At 34.1% G+C, this 22610-nt stretch overlaps 1 protein-coding gene across 1 annotated transcript in view; it reads right to left on the minus strand.

The window, feature by feature from the left end:
• Positions 1-22610, minus strand: part of VWDE (von Willebrand factor D and EGF domains) — an 82970-nt gene that overhangs the window by 37980 nt on the left and 22380 nt on the right. The window contains exons 5-16 of the mRNA XM_047826527.1: positions 19173-19420; positions 18527-18616; positions 16653-16797; positions 13852-14069; positions 13488-13561; positions 11791-12061; positions 11072-11280; positions 9666-10627; positions 7291-7427; positions 3467-3622; positions 3238-3342; positions 1271-1385 (exon numbers count right to left, since the gene is read on the minus strand). Coding sequence (XP_047682483.1) covers positions 1271-1385; positions 3238-3342; positions 3467-3622; positions 7291-7427; positions 9666-10627; positions 11072-11280; positions 11791-12061; positions 13488-13561; positions 13852-14069; positions 16653-16797; positions 18527-18616; positions 19173-19420 — 2730 coding nt within the window. The remainder of the gene's footprint in view (positions 1-1270; positions 1386-3237; positions 3343-3466; positions 3623-7290; positions 7428-9665; positions 10628-11071; positions 11281-11790; positions 12062-13487; positions 13562-13851; positions 14070-16652; positions 16798-18526; positions 18617-19172; positions 19421-22610) is intronic.

Below are 22610 nucleotides of genomic sequence, written 5' to 3' on the forward strand. Positions count from 1 at the left end.
GGAGGGTGGGAGGGAGGGGAGGGTGGGTGATGGGTATTGAGGAGGGCACCTTTTGGGATGAGCACTGGGTGTTGTATGGAAACCAATTTGTCAATAAATTTCATAAAAAAAAAAAAAGTATAATAGCTTATTACTAATGCAAGAATATAGTTTAATGGGAAAAAATAGTTCCCAATAAAAAAAAAAAAAAAAAAAAAAAAAAAAAGAAATTGTGGTTTATATACACAATGGAGTACTACGTGGCAATGAGAAAGAATGAAATATGACCTTTTGTAGCAACATGGATGGAACTGGAGAGTGTGATGCTAAGTGAAATAAGCCATACAGAAAAAGACAGATACCATATGGTTTCACTCTTAGGTGGATCCTGAGAAACTTAACAGAAACCCATGGGGGAGGGGAAGGGAAAAAAAAAAAGGAGGTTAGAGTGGGAGAGAGCCAAAGCATAAGAGACTCTTAAAAACTGAGAACAAACTGAGGGTTGATGGGGGGTGGAAGGGAGGGGTGGGTGGGTGATGGGTATTGAGGAGGGCACCTTTTGGGATGAGCACTGGGTGTTGTATGGAAACCAATTTGACAATAAATTTCATATATTGAAAAAAAAAAGAAAGTGAAGACGTTATACGACACATAACTATGATTTGGGGTGTTTTTTGGGGGTGGAACAAAGTATCCAGACATTATCTGTACCCACTATTATACTAATGAGGTCCCAGAATGGTAGGGCTGGAAGGCACTTAATAGATTATTGAATCCAGATAATCTCATTTAACAGGTGATGAATGCATAGCCTTTGGAATTTAAATAGCGAAATGCCTTGTCACAAAACAGAAAAGAAGGCTAAGAGCAGGATATAGAGCTTTGCTCTTGGTCTCAAAGTAATGTCTTCTTTCCACTAAACCCGCCAACCTTCACTGATGGACGTTTTATGTGTTTACATAGTGGCAATTCTGTTGGTAGCTGTATGACTTGTACAAACTGTGTATAGCTGAATTAATCATTCTAATTTCTTCCATTAATAATTCACATTTGCTTTCAGGATCAAATACTGAAAGGAAAATTCCATACCCTATTATAGTATAATCACGGAAATTACATAAAATAACATGTCATCTTATATTACGTTCAAGCAAAGTAAATCATGCAGTTAGGAAAGATGCTAAATAAAGCACAGTGTTCATCTTAAACACATTTACGTAACTCGTGTCTTAAAAATCACTTAAAAATTATCTTGTAGACGAAATATTTGTATTAATAAAGAAAAACTTACTTTCTAAAAATGACCAAGTAAATTTTGAAATTTTTGGTCTGCAAATCAAACAAGGGCTGGTAGGATTTTTATCTCCTTCAATGTAGCAGAGCCCATCGATAATGCAAACATTTTCCTAATGGAAGTTTTAAAAAGAGGAAAGCAATTAGGATATCATTATAGTTAGTGTTTAGGAAAAAATGTACATAGAAAGATAGCATCATATATGTTGATCATTCCAGGGTAAGCATGTTATAAGTCTGTTTTGATTAGGAAACATTTTTTTCATGTGTCCTAATCATAAATGTGTGTTAGAAAACAAATCATTTCCTTTTTGTGTAATTGCACGTGGAACTGATCAATAGGGAAGGAATAAGAAAATACATATAGCTGTATCTCTGTGTAGAATTTTAGCTTATAAATAACATGGGAGACAATCTGTCTTTTCTTCTGGTCTTTCTTACTGCTAAGTCAGGCTGGAAGTGTCTATTTATAAAGAAATGAAACAATTTTTCCCCTTGCTCATCTTACAGAAACACATTCGTTTATAGCTATTTTCCCTTCCTCTAGGATCCCTCTATGTCCTCTGAACAGAGCAAAACTGAACCAGAACCCTGGCATAATGATCCACACTTGACAATGGATATCCTTATACAAAATAGTGGAAAGAGAGGCTGATCTGCAAAAAAATAATTTTAAATGTAGCAATAATTTTCAACCTGGGAAGAAGACCAAATTTTGTTCAGCATATATAAGCTTTGCCCATTTAATGTAATCTCCTTTGATGTCACTTGGAACACTGCACAAAAATAAGAACAGAACAGTCGCAACAATGTAAAACAATTTTGAATTACAAAGTTTTACAAGTACTTACTGTAAGACATGTGGAAACAGAATATTTAGGGGAAAATAAAAATCAAACAACTTTGTAAAAACAGAAACTTCTGGGGCACTTGGGTGGCTCAGTCTGTTGAGCATCTGAATTCAGCTCAGTTCATCTTGTGGTTTGAGTTCGAATCCCGCATTGGGCTTTGTGCTAGCAGCTCAGATCCTGGAGCCTGCTTCAGATTCTGTGTCTCCATCTCTTTCTGTCCCTCCCCTGCTTGTGCTCTGTCTCTCTCTCTGTCTCTCTCTCTCTCTGTCTCTCTCTCTCTCTCTCTCTCTCCCTCAAAAACTAAATAAAACATTAAAAAAATTAAAAAAATAATTTAAAAACCCCAGAAACTTTTTACTGACATGATCTAATTGCTAATCTCAAGGGAAAAAAAAAGATTTAAAATTCAAAATAATGATACTTTTCATTTTTATCTACATAAATATTATTTGATATGCTTCTCGATTTTGAATAGCCAAGTAATATTATTGCCATGGTATGTATTAAATCAGCAACTGGCATATGAGAAAGATATGGTGATAAGCCCAACAGACTGCACATAGATTAAGAGGGTGTGGCTGTGAGGATGCAGCTCAGGCTGGGGTGTTCTGTAATCTCTTAAGTAGATAATTGCATGGTTCAATGAATTTATTTCACACACACACACACACACACACACACACACACACACAAACTCCCTATAAAAGTGGTAGCCTTACACAGTTTACAAGCTCCATCAAAATGCATGTCATTTGCCACAAAGAAGATTAGGCGCGAGCAGAGAGACATCTAACTGGAAAATCTTTATTACTTTTTAAAAGGAATGTAGTAGGAGTTAAAATTCAATCTGAACCTCCCCTTTTAATTTTTTTTTTAAGAAATAAATAACCAGCCACTTGAAAACATTAGAGGTAGAAATCTCCTTGCCATTACACCAAGAGTTACTGGCAGAGTAACAATTTCAGTTAACCTCATATAAACTTGAGGAAGGCTTTTCTCTATTAGTATTTCTGATATGAAGGTGAAAAAAACTAATATGCCTTTAATATGCCAATAGCATGGGAAATGAAAATACTTACCATGTAAATGTGAAGATAAGTGAAAAACTGCTTACCTTTATAGTACATGAGTCTTTTCCATAGAGACCGCAAAGTTGACAAGCCCCATCATAGATGATCATTATTTTGGGATTACTGAACCTGTAACCATCATTAGATACCTGTAAGATGTAGTTTTATAATAAGATAATTTGTTCTAAATGTGGCTTCATAAATTCATTATGAAATTTTAATACATAAATATTTACTTTATTAATAAATATGAGACTATCTTTTCTTTTTTACCTTTAACTGCCACTTCGCAATTGGCTTCTCACCCATCAGATCTAAGGTATCAGACTGCTGAACATCAGGGGGCAGCTGACAATCAATAGTTCTGCTATTTTGAAAAACAATATGCGTGTAGACAGCTTTTCCAAGGACCCATTTACTGCTATTATACTAAAGGCATAATAAGAAAGCAATTAACTTCTGTTTAATTATGGAAATTCCTTGCTAATAAACTACATATAATCAAAATATAAATCTTAAAAAATGCATGGCTGGTATAATGGAATATATAATGAATGAAGTAATAAAACTGACATCAATAGTGAATTTTATCCAGAATAATGAAAACCACATATACCTTAATTAGACGTAAACTGGTTCTAATACCTCATGCATTTCTTATAGGTGTAAATCAAAGAAGTTATCAATATTGGTCATGTATAATGAATTGCCAAGTAATGAGTTTTGTAGCAAAAGGAAACACATTTGACTATGTAGCTGACACACAGTGATTTGATTTTCTGCCCAGAAACTCTCTCATTTCTTCTGCAAAAGTTCTTAAACTTCTACTTTTACTTGAAATTGCTCTTTCGGTCCTCCATCCATATGGTTCCCAGGACCTTCTCATGTTTTTACATGACCCATCTTCCTGGCTATGATTGATTGCTCTGGGGGCGTATCTAAGCTGAGTCAATGCTTTGATTATTTGAATGTTTCAACTTTATACCAGAGGGGATACTGGGCCAGTATGCTTCTGGTAGCTTCACGTGCAAGATAAAAAGTAATGGAGATGTGGGTGGCTGTATTTTTCACTATGTGTAGGAGGCTAGTATATAGTAAAAGGGAAAAATGAAGCCCACAGAGAAAAGCAGAACTGAGACAGACAGATACACACACACACACACACACACACACACACACACACACACACACACAAATTCAGATATACTGAGTCATCGTGGTGTTCAAGTCCCAAATTCAAGTTGTTCCTGAGAATTCAGCAATTACATTCTTACCCTGATTTTGTGAAAAACACACTACCTTAATAATAAATCCTATTTTTGATTAAGGTAATTCAAATGAATCTATATAACTTGAAACTAAATTCTAACTGGTTTACTCTATTTAATAACTCAGTGGCGTATCATATTTAATCTACACTTAAAGTATAATTTTTTTAGTATTAAAATGTATTGGTATTAAATGTATTAAATTACTAAATGTACTAAATACATTTAGTATTAAAATGTATTTAGTATTAAAATGATCTAAAGAGGAAAAGCCAGAAGAATTTTCTAGGTACTGGTAACTACATAGAAAGCTAAAAGGATATATTTTATTGCCAATATTTTGACTTAGATTTTTCTTTTAAGTTTATAACTGTATAATGTTTTCAATTGCTCAGAAATGGTCAAGGACCATGTTGATGCTTCAATATTGTGAGTCTGCAGGAGAAGGAAAGGAAGGTAAGAACATGCTCATCTGTGGCTAGCGGGAAGTATCTTAAGATCTGAAGATTGAAGGAGTAGGCCACAGTACAAATCTCCATGTTTGAGGGGGGTATGTATAGTCTGGCCAAACAGATCAGTGGTTTCCCTCTAGCGGAGGGTGACTGACAACAGTGTCTCAGAGCAGTCATGATAAGGACACTTAGATGGATACAGGGTTTTGTGTATTGAAACAAGATTCCAGCCAAGTCCAGAAATCATTTCCCCTCCTGTTTGGAGAAGCCAACCCCAAATAAGGAATAAACGGAGTTATATTTAGTTTCCATTCATCAATATTTTGAGAGTACCTACATGTGCTGAGAATTTCCTGAAGAAGAAAGATCACAGAGGAAAGAACAGACAAAACAATTTTAATACTGCTATAACCAAGATTCAAGTTAAGTTCAGTGAAAGAGAAAGAATCCATTGTGTCTATCACGGTCAAGGGAGGCTTTTCTCCCTGAAAGTAGAAGAGGAGACTGCCGTTTGGACACCTGGAGCAGAACTGGAGAGACTACACTTCAGTGAGGCTGGAGGGAGTAGCAAGTGAAAAGGGAGGGATGCATGAGACAGCATGAGATTTTAGTATAGTGTATGCAGGCGGTTCAAGGTTACAAAAATAGACAGGAGCTGGATCACAAAGGACCATTCATTTCTAGGAAAGCTACTTGAATTTAATCTTACAAGTATTTAAAAACTGGATTCTGTAAAGTTCTGGCTGCTTTTCGGAAAGGCAGAGAGTGAAAGAAAGGATTGGGTGGGTGCTTGGATCTCCAGATAAAAATGTGTAAAATTATTGCAAAAGTAGAAAAGAGCAGCCATAATATGCTACCTTTCATGTAATAAAAGAAGGGATTCATCTGTTCCTTTGTGCAAAAGAAATGCAGTAAGGACAAACCAGAAAATAATGAGAGTGGATACCTCCAGGGATAGATGGGAATGGAATGGAAAGAAAGGGTAATGGACAGAGCAGTATAGATGAAAAGACAGTGATATTTTTCTGTGTGTATCTTCTGTACGGCACCAACTCTCAGAACCATGATTTTTTTGCTTACTTTCCAAATAAATAAATAACTAAAATCAACTAAACTGTGGAGGAAATTTAAAGCGGAATACAAATATTCAAAAATAAACTGAATGGTATTACAAATGAAATAAACATCCTGAACAGGGTGCAAAAATATAAGTAAGTTTGGCGCTGGCTAGTGAACATATATATTTTCTTTCTCTAGTTCTGCATAGTGTGTTAGAGAATTTTATAGTGTGCTCTTTATTTGTCAGATATTTAGAAAAAAGTCGTATGAGAATAAATATCACAGCAAATAATACATCTGAAAGTAAGTACAAAATGTACTTTCCAAGAGAATACAAACCTATAACACTTTTTGGCAAATAACTTAATTGTACTGTGATGTCATTTGATTTATTCTGCCACAAACAGTATAATGTCTAGTCTCTTGAGGAATACTGAAGTGAATAAAATTATGCATACATTCCATTTTCCATTGTGTGTCTTATTTTTCATTGGGATTAAAATATTTCATGGCTCATTTAGAAAAGCTCTACTCAAAAAATCCTGAAATAAGAATATTTTTCTTGTATAATTCTTTGAAAAAGACAGACACAAAAGTTATTTCCTCCTTAAATTCTCAATCCCAGGATCACATTTAGCTTTAGCAATTTAGAGAAAACGTATAATGCTAAAATGTGATTTTCTGTTTTAAGTTTTCAGCTTACCCCAGTATTTTCAAAGGGATTTCCTTAAAACAAAAATCCACTTGAATAAAGAAAAGGAAGACCAATGATTGATGATAAATAATCATCAAAATAAGATATAGCTTGATATACCAATGTTCAAACTGAGTGATTACGTCTGTCGTTTGTAGCCCGAAGAAAGAAAAACACTATTTTTATTTTGAAATCCATAGTAAGGGAAATATAAAGGATGAGCGCAATTAATCTTCACTTTTTGTTTGGTAAAAGGGAATTGTTCATATTTCTACATCCCCTAAGTCATACAGATTTGTCTTGGGCAAAAATGATCTCTATTTGTTGTGGTTTTACATTTTAATAAATGCAGAAGCTTACATATCAAGCTTAATATTAATTTCTTATTATGACTGGAATATGAGCCAATACTGCAATAAAAATTATAGAAAATATTTTAATATGGTTAATGAATAGGAAAGAAACCTTAAGGTAAAGCAATGTAACCATATTCTTATTGAGCTCTCTGTGGATTTGACATCCTTTGGGATTATGTTGTTAACTGATAGACCAAATTAATCCAAGAAAAAATTAATCTGAATAACTCAAAAACTTAATTGTTCTTCAACACTATAATTAACATACCTGCAGTTTAGTAACTTCACATTTAGTTGAAGGTAATTCTTTGAAGCCTTGACCAAACACTCTCACTGTCATACAATTATATTTTCGAATATTACAGAATCCAGCATTCCCAAGTCCTATAATTTCAGGAGCCTTGTCTTTGGACAAAAATGATAAAACAAAATGGACAAAAATCCATAAAAATAAACTAATTATTTGCAAGGTCCAAATTAAAAGCATATGGAAAATAATATTTTGAAGTCTAACCAAATATAAGTACCTTAATTAAACTATTAAATATTAAGAGTAACCTGGTATTTAAAAAAGTGTCACTTACCATCAAGCCAATAACAACAGCATTAAAGATACTACCAGTGCCCAAATACACAGATTTAATTGATGTTTTAATAATGTTTAATACCAATTATTTACAAGTATTAGCAAATTACTACTACAATGGCCATTGTTTTTGCCATTTTGGTTTGTGCCATAGAGGTGGGTTATAGAAAAATACTTCTGCAATAAAATAGTGTAATTAGCAATGTAATGTATTAATATTTTTTAAAAATCTTAATTTAAACAGAATTATAAAAATTTTATGAAAATGAAAATGTTATTAATGTTTTTATGTATTATTGCTATCTTACATGCCATGATAATCTTAAGTGTACTTTCAATCACAGGAGAAAAAAAATCTCCTAGTAGTCAGAGTTAACTGATTTTCACATAGTTATATCTTTGGTTCTGGTCTTGGTAAGATCACACATCATCTGTACCAGCAAGATCTGGTTGTCAAAATAGATAAATGCAGCATATGAAAGTAACTGAGTCCTCTAAGTACTGGCAAAATGTAAGTGAATATAACTTTACTAGCAGGAGAATATAAAATCATAAATTGTATACTCAGAACACTAAAAATGCTTATGGAAATTAAAAAAAAACATTTGTTTATTCTTTCATATTCAACAAATGTTTACTGAAGAATTTCTACTTTTCCAGATGTTATTCTAGGTACTGAATACTAGGTTTCTCTATGTAAAGAGAACAAGTTCCTGCCTTCATATAATTTACATTCAAATATGGGAGGACAAAAAAAATGAAAAATAAAGTGTATCACACAAATGTTTTCAAGACTATGGAGAAAACATATGCACTAACTATATTAAGTGAGATAAAGACTATGTGATTGTGTGAGGAAAACTACTTTATTTTGAAAGACTTTGGGAGAAGTCTGAAATAATATGATATTTGAACAGAGAAGAGAAGGAAGTTGATCAGGAATCTATGAATTGGAAGAATGCTCCCGTGAAAGGGAAAGTAAATTCAAAGGTCCTGAGGTGGGAGCAGGCTTGGCCTCTTTGACAAACAGCAAAGCAACCACTTAAGCACACTGGGGAGCAGTGAACTACGGAGAGAATGGTAGATGAGTTCAGTGAGAGAGGAGGCTCAGACTGCATAGGGTCTTCTAGACCATGGTAGGGAATGTGGATTTTACTCGGAAGGAGAGAGAGAGAGCCATTAGAGGCATTTAAGCAAGAGTTCTGTGATCTCACTATCATTTCAAAGGGATCTCTTTGGCTGTTATATGCAAAGTAAACTTTGAGAGAATCTATAATAATGCAGGTGAGATATAATAGTAGCTTGGACTAAGTTATTGCAGGGAAAGAGATGAAATTCTTCACATCTAGAGCTGGATTTGCTACTAAAACACGAGGCATGAAAAAAAAATGAGAAGCCAAAATGACTACAAGTTTTTAACATGAACAATCAGAGGAGTGAAGTTTACATTTACTGAGATGGAAAAGGGCAGGATGGTGGGGGTAGCAGGAAAATCGGGAGTTACTGGTTTAATAGCTAATGAAATCCAATTGACTTTTAGAAATTTCTTTCTCTTATATACTGAGATACAAAATAGTTTGTGCCACGTAGATGGGTTAGAGAAAATATTAAGCAAATTGGTATAATTAGCAAAATATTATAAACACAGTACTCAAAATACACTGAATGTGAGTTCTAGAGAAATAATGATTCTCTACTAGTAGAGGGATGAACTGTATGCAAAGGCCCTGAGGTCAAGAGAACCTAGTGTTACAGAAACCAAAGTGGGTGGAGTAAAATAAGTGAGGGTTTTAGTTGTAGGGGATGAGTTTGAAGATATATGGTGTGCCTGAACATATTGTGCTTTATAGGCTATTATCAGTACCCCAGCTTTCACTATAAGTAAGATGAGACACTTTGGAAGAATTATTACTATTAGTATTGCTTAATATAATTTACATTCTTTTCCCAACATAATCTGAAGGAACCCTGTCAAAATACAGAAGGTAAAAGAGAACAAATAAGTTTTCATGATCAAATAACATACACAGTATCAAAGTTGGAGGGTACTTACTCACCATGGGAATCACTGCAATCATAGGAACTAAAGCCCGGGGAACATACACATCCCCATTCCATACACTGCCCATTGCCACTGCATAAATTGGGGCATTTTAGCACTGAGAGAACGTCTTCAATTGACTTGCCATATTCTTCTGTGTTGTATTTCCCCTCTTCCAAAATTCTCCTTTCACATTCATTTTCTAAAAGAGCCACAGCTGCTTCTGTCCAGCTAAGATCATCTTTTAGGAGAACATCCTTAATGCACATATCTATAGCGCTGTCTAGGCTCTTGCCCAGAAAGGCAAGACAGTGTCTTCCTATGCTGGAGTTACCAAGAGTCTGCTGGCACAGTGCCAAGGTGCTGTATTCAGTGAGTCCAGAGGGTGTGGGCCACGTAGGGACAAACTCTTGGTGGACATCCTCAGAATGGTCCTCAGGGAAGAAATAAGTGAATTCTTCTAGGTCACTTTGGCTGAGACTTCGTAAAGCAAACATAGGAAGAAACTCATAATTTATGTTTTGCCGTTTCCATCTGTTTTGTGGATCCCACCTCATCTCTTGGCTGCGGCTACCCTGGTCCTGGGTCTGTTTCCCATTGTCCGAAGTGTTTGGTGTCTCTTGTTTTTCATTTCCAGGATGTGTTTGTAAATCTAAGTCCAGTTTGGTTAGGTTCACGTGCTTTTTTTCTTGAGGAAAGAAATTCAAATTACTTTCTTCAAATGCATACTCATTTATCCCTCTGGTAAGAGCTTCTGAATTAATATATTCAGAGGTGACATCTAGTTCTGGTATCAGGAAAGAGAATTTGACCTGTTTGAGATCTCTGCAACCTGAAACAATCTCTCGTTGAGAAACACTGTCCAGGTAATCAGAAGGATATAATGAATTAGTCAGTGAGCAGCTACAATAGGATTGTTTTCCAGGTGATGGCGGAGAAATTGGCATTGTGTCAAACATGCTTTTCCCTGGCAAAATCCTTCCAAGTGCAAAAGAGAAAAGAATAGTAATTTGGACAAGAACATTTTTTTCTCAGTAATGTGTTGAAAAACAAACAAACAAACAAAAACAAAAACAAAAACCCGCAGAATACTGTGTCATCATTTATTTATTTATTTATTTATTTATTTATTTATTTATTTACTTATTTTTTAATGTTTATTTCTTATTGAGAGACAGAGAGAAACAGAGCATGAGCATGGGAGGGGCACAGAGAGGGGGAGACACAGAATCCAAAGCAGGCTCCAGGCTCCGAGCTGTCAGCACAGAGCCCAATGAGGGGCTAGAACTCACAAAACGCGAGATCATGACCTGAGATGAAATCAGATGCTTTAGTGACTGAGCCACCCAGGCACCCCCATGTCACCCTCACTTAAACTCTAACATGAATACAATAACAAATGAAAATAATTTTCTTTCTTACCTCCATTCATTAATAAAAGCAACACAATCATTAAAAGTTGAACTAATTTTGGTTCCATTTTTATTATGGAAATCATTTTCTGGGTTTTCATCAAAGGTGCCACAAAGTCCCAAAGTGTTTCTATAGTCTAAGCTAGGGGCTCGGATTGTTAAACTCATGCCCCACTCACTAAGATCAGCACGGATAAATGCTCCAGAAGAAAACCAGATCTGCAATACAGAAATAAATCAACTGCATTAAGAGTTGGTATAAAATAACACATTAAATACACTAAATAGAAAACAGTGTGTTGAATTTATTTATATATGTTCAATATATCTTGATGCAAGAATGAAAACTCTATATTCTAAAACTATTCCTGAATATTTATTCTGAACTATATATTTAATCCCTAATATATGATTTATTAGGCACTGTGAAAAATATTTTTTAGGAATAACTTACCAAGTTAGCATATTGAAATCTTAAAATAAGGCTGCTTAGATTTGACAAAGACTTAATTATGTTGTGTCTAAATGTGTATGGAAAATTGAAAAAAGGTATTATTCCTTCTTAGATCCTTCCCCTAAAGCTTTATTTAGGGGGAAAAAAAACCCTAATGCAAAAAAAAAAAAAGATAACTCTTAATTTAATAGATATGAAAACAAGTTCAGAAATCAATCCAAAATCTGTAGGAAAAAAAAGGAAAAATACTTTCAACCGTGAAGAATCATACATACTGTGACTTTTCTTCCTAAGTAAGATTCACTTATCTTGATATTGCTGGTTGCATCTTGGCTCTTTACAGATAAATATGGCTGTGATTCATGTAGCTGGCCACTGCACATATCAAAAGTAACTATATCACCTTCTTCTTTGGCAACAAACCCGCAGTTACAGGACACAGGATAGTGAAGGCTTCCACAGTCCCACTGGCGTACATGGACTTCAAAATCACGTGACATACTCTTATAAAGCACAAATGTTCCAGTCTTGAAATTGTCATATACCCTGGCATTAATAAAAATCAACTGCATTAAGACTTGGTATAAAATACCACAATAATACTCAAGCACAAACAATGTGTGTTAAACTTATTTATAAGTTTACTTACTTATTATAAGTTTACTCAGATACACTATGCATTTTACTTATTAATCATGCATATCTCTCTTTTGCTTTATAGAAGTAAGCTGCATGAGAGAGGGCACGTTTGTTTTATGCCCTGCCACACTCCCAGCATTTAGAACAGGGATTGTCACTCCTTGCACAATTAATCTTGTTGAATTATAGCTGATTAAATCAATCCCACTATTCTTGGAGGTTTTTCCACTAAAAGTTTTAAGTTTTCATCATAACCATAAAGGATTCTTGAAGGTGGGATCAATTTCTACAACTTTTTAATACTTGTTCAAACTTTTGGAGTATCACTTGCTATGGAGGATTTCTATCTCTATTTGTTCATATTGAATAATTTTACGGACAATGATGACATTAAAAATATCTTAAAAAGAAGGGTGCCTCGGTGGCTCAGTCAGTTAAGCGTCTGACTGCAGCTCAGGTCTGAATGCACCGTTTATGAGTTCGAGGCCCACATTGGGCTCCGTGCTGACAGGTCAGAGCCTGGAGCCCGCTTCAGATTCTGTGTCTTCCACTCTCTCTGCCCCTCCACATTCACACTCTGTGTGTCTCTCTCTCTCAAAAATAAATACCCTCTCCCAAAAACAATTAAAAAGAAAAATACCTTAAAAAGAATAAATTACCTTATATCATGAAGAAAATTTTGACTCACCAAAGAGGTGTTCTTAAAATTTTCTTAGGGACATCTTAAAATCACATATTCCCCAGAAGAGTATAAACTGAGTTTAAATCCTTATAGGCAGATATTAATAGCAAGATAGCTTAGATTACTTTTTGGCCATTTAGCCCATTTTATTTGCATTCTAGAAGCAGATATTTAGGTATTTATGATAGCCACAATAGTTTCCCCCCTGAGTATCATTGTCATGAATTAGAAGTGTTTAGTTTTTTAGAAGTGTTTAGCTTTTTAAATAATTATGTGTTAGTTTAATCATCTTGCCTAAACCAAAAAGATTATTTCAGTATCTTGCAGAAATGCAATATAGTAAATATCTCTAGAGCAAATATTTTAATCATTATTAAAAATAACTGAATGATCATATTAAAATGACTATTCATATTTGTAAGAATCTTCATTTTTACAAATACAGACTCACTATAAATCTGTATATTTACCAAAGGCTAAAGTTTAAGGCAAAAACATTTCACACAAATAAATCAGTATTTTGAAACAAGCCAGTGTTATCTATACATGCCTTCCTTTCTAATCTTTCAGTGAATAGGACTAGAAACAAAACAACAGCAAATTCCAAAAGAAGCAAAAACTATTAAAAGAAAAAAACTTTCAGGAAATTACCTGCCATCAAATGTAATTATATGTGGGTCAGTAAATGAATAGCAGTAAGCAGTTGGGACATCCTTTACTTTGATCTTAAAAGCAAAGATATTTTTGGTCAATATTATCATTAATTGTATTTAGTGACATACAATAAATAGCTTAGCAATCTCAATGAATTTTCAAATAATTGCTTTTATCATAGTTATAGAAAACTGAATCATTTAAAATGGAAAAAACTTATTAAGTACTTTTGAAATGAAACGTTTATGAGATGTATTGCTCAAATAAATGTATCTTTTTTAAAGCTTCAATTGTGAAGCTTCAATCATTTAAAGCTTCAATAAAGCTTTTTTAAAGCTTCAAATTACAAAAATTTGTCAACCTGGATGCTGTCTGGAATGTAGCTGTTCCACAGGAAATCCTCATTAACTATAGGTTCCACTACAATGTTTGTGATTCTATCTCCGTCTCGAGAAAAATCTGTTACAGCAGTGTAGGACACAAAAGCATGGTTACAGGATCCATTAGCACAGGATGATGTCTGGTGAAGGGCCACGTGACAGGAAGACAGTGCCAAGTTTAAACCCAGCTGTTCTGTACCTATTTTGTGAAAAAATACATTGAGAATTTTTGTAAGGAAATATACCAACAAAAGCATGTAATAACTTGATTAACATGGAAAATTGAATCGAGATATTATTCTCATTTTCTCTTATTTAAAAAATATGGTTGTAATTTTGTCTGAATGTGTAAATTTTGTCTAAAGGTATTGAACTCTATTTGATTTTTATAAGTAATTAATCAACTTCAATATATATGTATACATAGTACTATTTTCAATAAGGTTATAAATCCATATGCACCTTCATAAAATTCAAAGCAATATATAAAATTTATGGTTTGTGCAAAAAAATCATAATTTCACCACCAAAAAGCAAAGTTTGATGTCTTTCTGCCTAACAATTGTGCCTTGGGTCCAGATATATCTGTAATATTTCATAGGGTTTGTACTCATGTTCTATCCATCGTTGAGTGATAGCAATGGTTATTAGTACAGATGATTATTGGATCATCAACTTAAAAATAGAAAAATTAAAATAAATTAAGTAATTCCACACAAGTAATAAACTCTCTATTGCTTTTTATCTCCCAAATGTCTCAATATATTCAGAACCTTGAGAAGCTTCCTTTCCTATGGAAAAAAGGACAGAAAACAATAATTTAGAAAAAAAATAGTAACAGAAGAGAGAAAGGAACTTCAGGAATTTGTGTAAGTAAACAAAAAGGATAGATTATTTCAAAAACTGGTAACAAGGGAAGTCTGCTATCATATCTCATTAGTAATTACAAAATCCTTCTGAGATCTAGAAAAAAGTAGCTGTTGTTGAAAACTTTGTATCGTCTTTTCTTCCACACATGATTTTCAGGTGTAAAATTATATTGGTCTAATGTAGGACACTGTACTAGATTCAAAATTACTGAAAAAAAAGTTCCTCTTTATGCATTTTTTCCCATGGAAATGCATACTGCTATTATGCACATAAAAAATAACAGAAACATCCAAATTTTTAGCTGAGTCCCTAAAGTCACTGTGGAATATATCTGGCTTGTATATAACCCCTGACATCATTTCCCCTGGTCCATGGTATGAGGGCCAAGTATTGCTCTCTGTAAGCCTGTGAAAAAGCAGCATAGTAGTTGTGGAAATACACTAAGAGATACCCACTTGAGCTCTGTGGAAGTAGATATGTAATGAAAATACACTTAAAAAAGATAAGATGAAGCAAACCCAGAATGAAATCCAGAAATTCTCCTCCAGAAAAAAAGGGAAATTATTTTTAACCAACAAATAGCAGGGACATGCAAACTCCTAAAATGTAGATATATATTGATTTTGTATTATTATAAAAATGCCTTTCTTGCTGCAAGAATTGAGAGCACACAAATATAGTTTAAAGTATACTTGCAGCTGAAGAAAATCTCTGCCTGACACAAGTTTGAAAAGGGTCATATTAACATCATCCTCTTCCTATTTTCCCCCATAAGCTGTAGTAAAATTTACCAAATATACTTTTCACACGTAGTTTGAAGTAAAATTATGTCAAACAGTCTGAGAGAGAGGGTTTAATTGCATATTTCTGTGCTGAATTTCAAAACACAGTGTTGCTCACAATGCTCCTGAAATCTGAATGAGTGGCTGGGCATTTATTACCTAACCCTGTTTACTGTCACCTGTCTTGAGACAGCATCTCCCAATGATTCTCTCTATTTGTACGTCCATCTCTTTTCTGGGTGTATCATTCCCATGGGACTCTCTCTTCAAACATTTTTATCCTTTGCTTCTCTGATTTAATTAGGTATAATAGAGACCTGAAGACCTAGACACATCGTATTTGGTGTATTTATTACATAAAATTTTATGTCCTATGGTGAAAAGGTATGTAAACAGAATCTCTCTTAAAAGTCACATTCTAATTTATATATCTCTTATGTGCTTTGGTTTCTACCTCAGAGTCTTAGGGGGAGAAACAGAATTCAACTAAACCCAATCACCGCCATCCATGCTTTGTCCTCTCATAATCTATCGTGTCCTTTGGGAGAATTTCATCTCTCCTTATATGGCTGTGACAGTGACATATGTGCAGCCATGCATCACACAATCTACGTAATTTGTAATTTAAATAGAATTTTATAACAAAAGGTCTCAAACACAAGCTTACATTAAGGAGAGAAGTATAAAGACTGTATTAGGAGACCCATGTTGCATAAGCTTGAATTTATGTTAATATAACATATCATACCTCCCTAGTTAGGGATATTTGGAAAATCTTAAACAGCAGTTTGTCTCTCCATCTCTGAAAACAAAGCAAAGAAAAAAAGTGAGTGGGAGGACGAGAATGAAAAGGAGGAAGAAAAAGATGATGATGAGGAGTTGTTCATCACTGTTTTTTTTTTAATACATGCTATGAGCCCAGGAGGGATAAATGTGAATTACAACATAGACTGTTTTGACAGTCAATAATATGGACCCATATCATTAATATGGCTGAGCTATAATTTGGTGTAAACACACAACATAATTCATTATATGCATACTCTCCAGTGACTTTTTCTAGAAGAAAAAAAAAGCATTAATTATTATTTGAAATCCAGTAATAAAATTAAGTGAATTTAGTGTATTACCTTGATCAACAGTTTTCAGTTTTAATGAGATTTTGCATTCCTGGTCAAGCTCACTGAATTCAGAACAAATGACAGGTACTGTGCTCTCTATCTTCAGGCGATATTCTTTCCCATCTTCTGATATAGTGCTTAATTCAGGGTGTAACTGGTATAAGAAAATATGTAGTCATATCAAAATAGAATTTATTCCTAAGATAAAATTTTACAAGAGCATTCTTCTTAACAGCTCCTATTTTGCTAAATAAGCTGGGAGTAATAACTTAAGCCCTGAAATTTTCAATTTAATAAGATCAATTAAAACCAAATCTTTAAAAACATTAGCACATAGCAGAGTACACGGAGTCACTGTACTGCCCTGAGCTGAGGGATAATTTGGTTCCCCAACATGGTAGGCAGTCTGGTAGGAGTCTGCCTTGATGATTCTGGTTCTGGGATGGGCACTGGGGAATGGGCACAGACAGAGAGAAGCCTATATTCTTTCATTTGTTAACATTTACTGACTCACAAATGAGTGTGTTTATTCTGAGAGATTAATATCACCCTTAACATAAGTTAGAAATCTAAGTATTTTTGCATATATAAATCAAAATATCATTGTCACCTCAAATATCTCAAGCTTATGTTGCAGCCGCTGTCTTCCTTAGTTGGATTACTAACTACTGAAGTCTAGGACTGGTCCCATCCCAGTTCACGGGCCAATCCTTTTTTGAGGCAGGAAGTTTTTACTCCGTCTGAATTCTTGGCTAGCTCCCTACTAGCCTAATTAGAAACATCCCCTGGGGGCTGACCAATGAACCGGATGTTTTTTGCTGAGTGTTCACCAATGGAGATCCAAAGGTTCTGCCTCCCCGAGGTATGAACTCTTCTCTCCTCCTACTGTGATTATACTCTTCTGACAACATGGTTACTCTTCTCACTCCTTCCTTGGTTCCTACTGTGTATAAATGGACTTTCTCCAGACCAGTTTTTGTCTTGGCTCTCACAATCTATTATGAGTCCTATTCACACAATCTATTGATTGTCTCATCTTGTCCTTGAACTAGAGATGAGTCCAGGTCAAACTCCAGTCCTGTGGCTGAGACCACAGGGGGTGTACAGTGCCTGTCTGCCTAGACCTCATGATATTGCCCCATTCATTCCACCACTTCTGGATTCCCTGGATGACTGCTCATCTGCTGTAATAGCAGCAGATCCTGTGCTTGGACCTCCCATGATACCAGCAGTGACCACAGACATTGCCTTGTGTAGTTACCTCCATCTTCACAGTTCATAGAGCCCAGATTTCTGGGTCAATTTTACTCTAGTCAGAGGCTCCAGTACCTGACCTGGTACTTGTCTTCCGACCTGCATGCTAACTAAATATCAATAATCTAACTTTTAGACATGTGATAGAATGAATTATGGGAATAAAGCTTTCATTTTTAATTTTTTTAAGTTAATTATTTTGACAGAGAGAGAGAAAGAGAGAGCACAAATTCGGGAGGGACAGAGAGAAAGAGAGGGAGAGAGAATTCTAAGCAGGCTCTACAATGTCAGTGGAGAGCCCGATGCGGGGCTCCAGTTCATGAAGTGTAAGATCATGACCTGAGCCAAAGTCAGACATTTAACTGACGAGCTACCCAAGTGCCCCACTTTTATTCTAATTTGATCTATTTCTCAAAAAATATGCAAGTATATTCCAATTTTAGTTGATTAACGGGCCCTCGAACAGTGTTGTGCATTAGAATTATTTGGGTAATTTTTCAAAAATATAGACTCTCGGATCTCAGTGTTCAGTCTGTGATGAGGTCTTGGAACCAGCATCCACAGATCACAGTATAGAAAACACAGTGATAGAGAAGTAATCTTTCTGATCCATCTCCGTGGCTACATACCTTAATGCCTGCAAAAAATTCTTGGCTTTCGATGGCTAAGCTTTGTACATGTGGATTCTCCAACAAAAAGATGGAAGCACTACAGAATATCTATGAACACAGTTATGAATAATCATTTAGCAATGCAATTATGGAGAAAATATGTGTAAACTATTGTAATTAAGTACTTAACTTATAGTAGATTGTGCATAAAAGATAATAAGAAGCTAAACAATTTGAAAACTTGCTTGAAAATCGAGAAGAATTCCACAATTTAAAAATATTACCTATTCAAACCTCAACATAAATCAAAGTGTTGTAGACTTTGTATTTAAGATATATTTAAAAGTGGATAAGTGACATCATCATTAAAAAAATAAAAATATTTTTCAAGAATAAAAACATATCATTTTAAAACCAGAAAGAGGCATCAAGTTATAAGGGTTCATTGATAATTCAACAAATGGTAACAGCAGATATTCATATGTAGTCATTAAGATACTGACTCATCCAATATCATTTGAGTTGGCACAATTGCCAAGGAAAAAAGAAAAAGAAAAACATTAGTGCTTGGTATTCTGGGGATGAAGGTATTTTTAGGATATGTTAAAAAACTCATTTTTTAAAATCAATACATTCACAAAAAGAAAAAAAAATGTGAACATACCCTATCTCCGAGTCTGAGATTTATTCCATCCAGCTCTAAAAGAGAGAATGCCTGAACTGTGGTCTCTTGCTTCAGCTCCTCTTTGATTTCTTGAGAAGAAAGCCTAGACCAAGTTATGAGAAATCCCACCGAAGTGCTTGTAGGGGAAACATCAAAAGCACACCTACAGAAAAGCCTGGATTCAATCAGTTCCACCACAACTTCTGGCCTTCCTGGGGGCGGTGGTGGCACTGAGACAAACCGCTGACCTGAGGGGAAAAAATGCATAATCTGTCATCAATCAGGCATCTTAAAGAATGGATAATGACAAGCAGAAAGCTCATGGAGACTGCGGCTCAGGGATTTATATTAAGAAAAGTAAAATACATTCAGAAAGATAACTATTATCTAGCAATCAGCAAAGCAGCACATTTTTATTTTTGACCCAATAATCACAGAAATATTGATAGCAGAGAAACTTATCAGCTCATCAAGCTTATACTAATGTACTTTGGGTGTGTCTACCCTTGAAAAAAGTCTAGCTCTTGAACATAAAAGTAATTCACCTCCTTCGAAGTGATTTATGAAAGATTTCCCTTTCTAAAAGATTGAACAAAGAAATAAAATTAAGGTTTTTTACATTATAATTTCTTGCTTAAAAAGTAGTCATTTATAGGGGTGCCTGGGTGGCTCAGTCGGTTGAATGTCCAGCTTTGTTCTGCTCAGGTCATGATCTTGCGGTTTGTGAGTTCCAGCCCTGCATTGGGCTCTGTGCTGACAGCTCAGAGCCTGGAGCCTGCTTCGGATTCTATCTTCGTCTCTCTCTGCCCCTTCCCTGCTTCCTCTCTCTCTCTCAAAAATAAACATTTAAAAAAAAAATTCATTATAATGTAAACTCAAAAGGCTTATTATTTTCCTCTTATAACTCAACCCATCATTACTCTGGGTTGAAAGAGCAGCTCATTACGGGACTGATTAAACTGTTGAGTGAAATACATCAGGTGTTAAACAACAGTCTTACTCTTTTCATTTTTCTGATGTTAAAAATGTTTGAAATTTTCTCTAGGAACTTGGGAAGATTTTGCAATTTTCATCTCTGGTCATTCGTAAGATTAAATTTAGGGATCTAAAATGTTTCTAAATGAGTTTTTAAAATTTCCTTTGTTTTAGAAAAGAGAAAAATATCTAAGTGATAAATTTTACAAGATTTAAAACATGTGCTAAAATGTACAAATTTTTTTTAGGATATACATGGTCATTTTACAATAGTTGCAAAAGTAATTTTTTTAGTCCTCTCATAGATTTTTGAAAACTCTGAGGGATTCTAACCTAAATATAAGGGAAAAAATAACCTTGTGTATTTTAAGATATTTTAACTTGCTATTTTGTTAGATATTCAATTACAAAATCCGAGTAGCAAATGAATTTTTTTCGAATTAATCTGAGTAATAAATATTGTTTGTTTTTTGTTTTTTGTTTTTTTTTTTTTTGAGAGAGAGAGAAAGAGAAAGAGAGAGAGAGAGAGAACACGCAAGCAGGGAAGGGGCAGAGAGAGTACCAAGCAGGGTCCGTGTTGTCAGCACAGAGCCTAACTCGGGGCTCGATTTCACAAACTATGAGGCCATGACCTGAGCCAAAATCAAGAGTTGGATGATTAACTGAGCCACCCAGGCACTCCTAATTTAAGTAACAAATACCTTGCCAAACATCTTAAACATGAGGTCAAATCATTATGTTCACATTTGAAAGAAATAATAGACTACTCTTTAGTACATTGGTTTTTAAAAAAATTATATATGAGAGAAAATTTTCTCTTACATAAATTAGGAAAAAGAAGTTCAACTTATTTCCAAACAGGGAAGAACTATCTATGGAAATGATTATTTAGAGTAAGAGATGACAGATAACTGAAAAGAAAATAATTCATGAAAATTAAAACTTTGAATCACTATTTTAAATGGCATCAACTATCTGGGTGAAAAAACAGATCATTGCTCACAACAATGTAGATGAAAGAAACTTTGTCAACATATATTTAAAAGAAAAGTTTGCAAAAACAAGAGATAAATTATTTCTGCTTGTACCTTTTTGTAAATTCTGATATTAACAGTTGCTGGATATGTTAACATATTCTCTACTTTATCCTGAAGCTGTTGACTTTTGATTCAATATTTCCATTCAAGGGTTATCTCCCCAGATTGTGTATGATTTTGTATAGCATTTTTTTCCAATAATTGCATAAGCCTTCTGTACAACATACATACATAGCTTAAATTTATTGCTTATTCAGAAAAGAAAAGCGATTTCACTATAATATATGTATATGAGAAAGATAATCCAAACCTATTATGCAGGTTATATATAAAGTATAACAAATATACTTTATGTTTAATATTACTATTATTAGGGATATTGTTTTGTTCTCTTAAGAACTTAAATCACAGTGTTTAATTAAACTGAGACTTTCAGATAAAATAATAACTTGTTTAAAGAACAGTAGAAAAAGGAGCTGGAAAATCCATTTACGATTGGAATAGAACATAGAAAAACAACTCAGAGGGATTTACTTTGAGTGCTATTATTTTGTTTTTTGAGAGAGAGTGCAAGTGAGGAAGGGGCAGAGAGCAAGGGGGAAGAAGACTATTAAGCAGCTTCCACGCCCAGCATAGAGCCCATGTTGGGGTTTGACCTCCCAACTGTGAGATCATGATCTGAGCCAAAATCAAGAGTCAAATCCTTAACTGACAGAGCCACCCAGGCACCCCTTATTTTGAGCATTATTATAAGGGTAGTTTTCAAAGGCAAAACATATTAATTTTTAGAACTGGTATCTAAATATTATATAATCTATCCTGATTTGTTTTTTGTCATTATGGTTTATTTTATCAAACACCTTAGTTAATTATATGTCAACAATCCCATATTCATTTATTATATTCTCATATCATCATCAATATACTTGACCAATATATCCCACAAAAACGCTAAGGTTTCAATAATAATTTTAATATCTTCTCATCCTTTAAGTAGATATCATAAATTTATTAGACGATCTATTTAGAGTTATTTTAAGAAATACTGACATAGGATTTTTTTAGTGTGTAAACAACTTCTAAAAATTTAATTTAGAAAATACAAAAAATACAGATTTGAAGGAGGAGAAAAATTACGAGTACCATTAACATTTTTGGTGTTTATCTTTCAAGAGTTATTTGGTACAAATGCAATCGCTTTCAGAAAATAAAAATGAGATTGTGCTACATATTTTGATTTCTTAACTACAGTATGCTATTAATATTTACTAATATCAAAGAATGTATTGCTGAATTTTAATATTGTTTATAGAATATTTTATCATGGGTACACCAAAAATATTGAATCATCAGCGGTTATTGTATATTTGCAATTTAGTTTTTCATATTATTAGAAAAATGCTGTTTTAAAGAGAGTACTTACATG

This window comes from Prionailurus viverrinus, chromosome A2, assembly GCF_022837055.1.
Source record: "Prionailurus viverrinus isolate Anna chromosome A2, UM_Priviv_1.0, whole genome shotgun sequence".
In the NCBI taxonomy this organism is placed as follows: domain Eukaryota; kingdom Metazoa; phylum Chordata; class Mammalia; order Carnivora; family Felidae; genus Prionailurus; species Prionailurus viverrinus.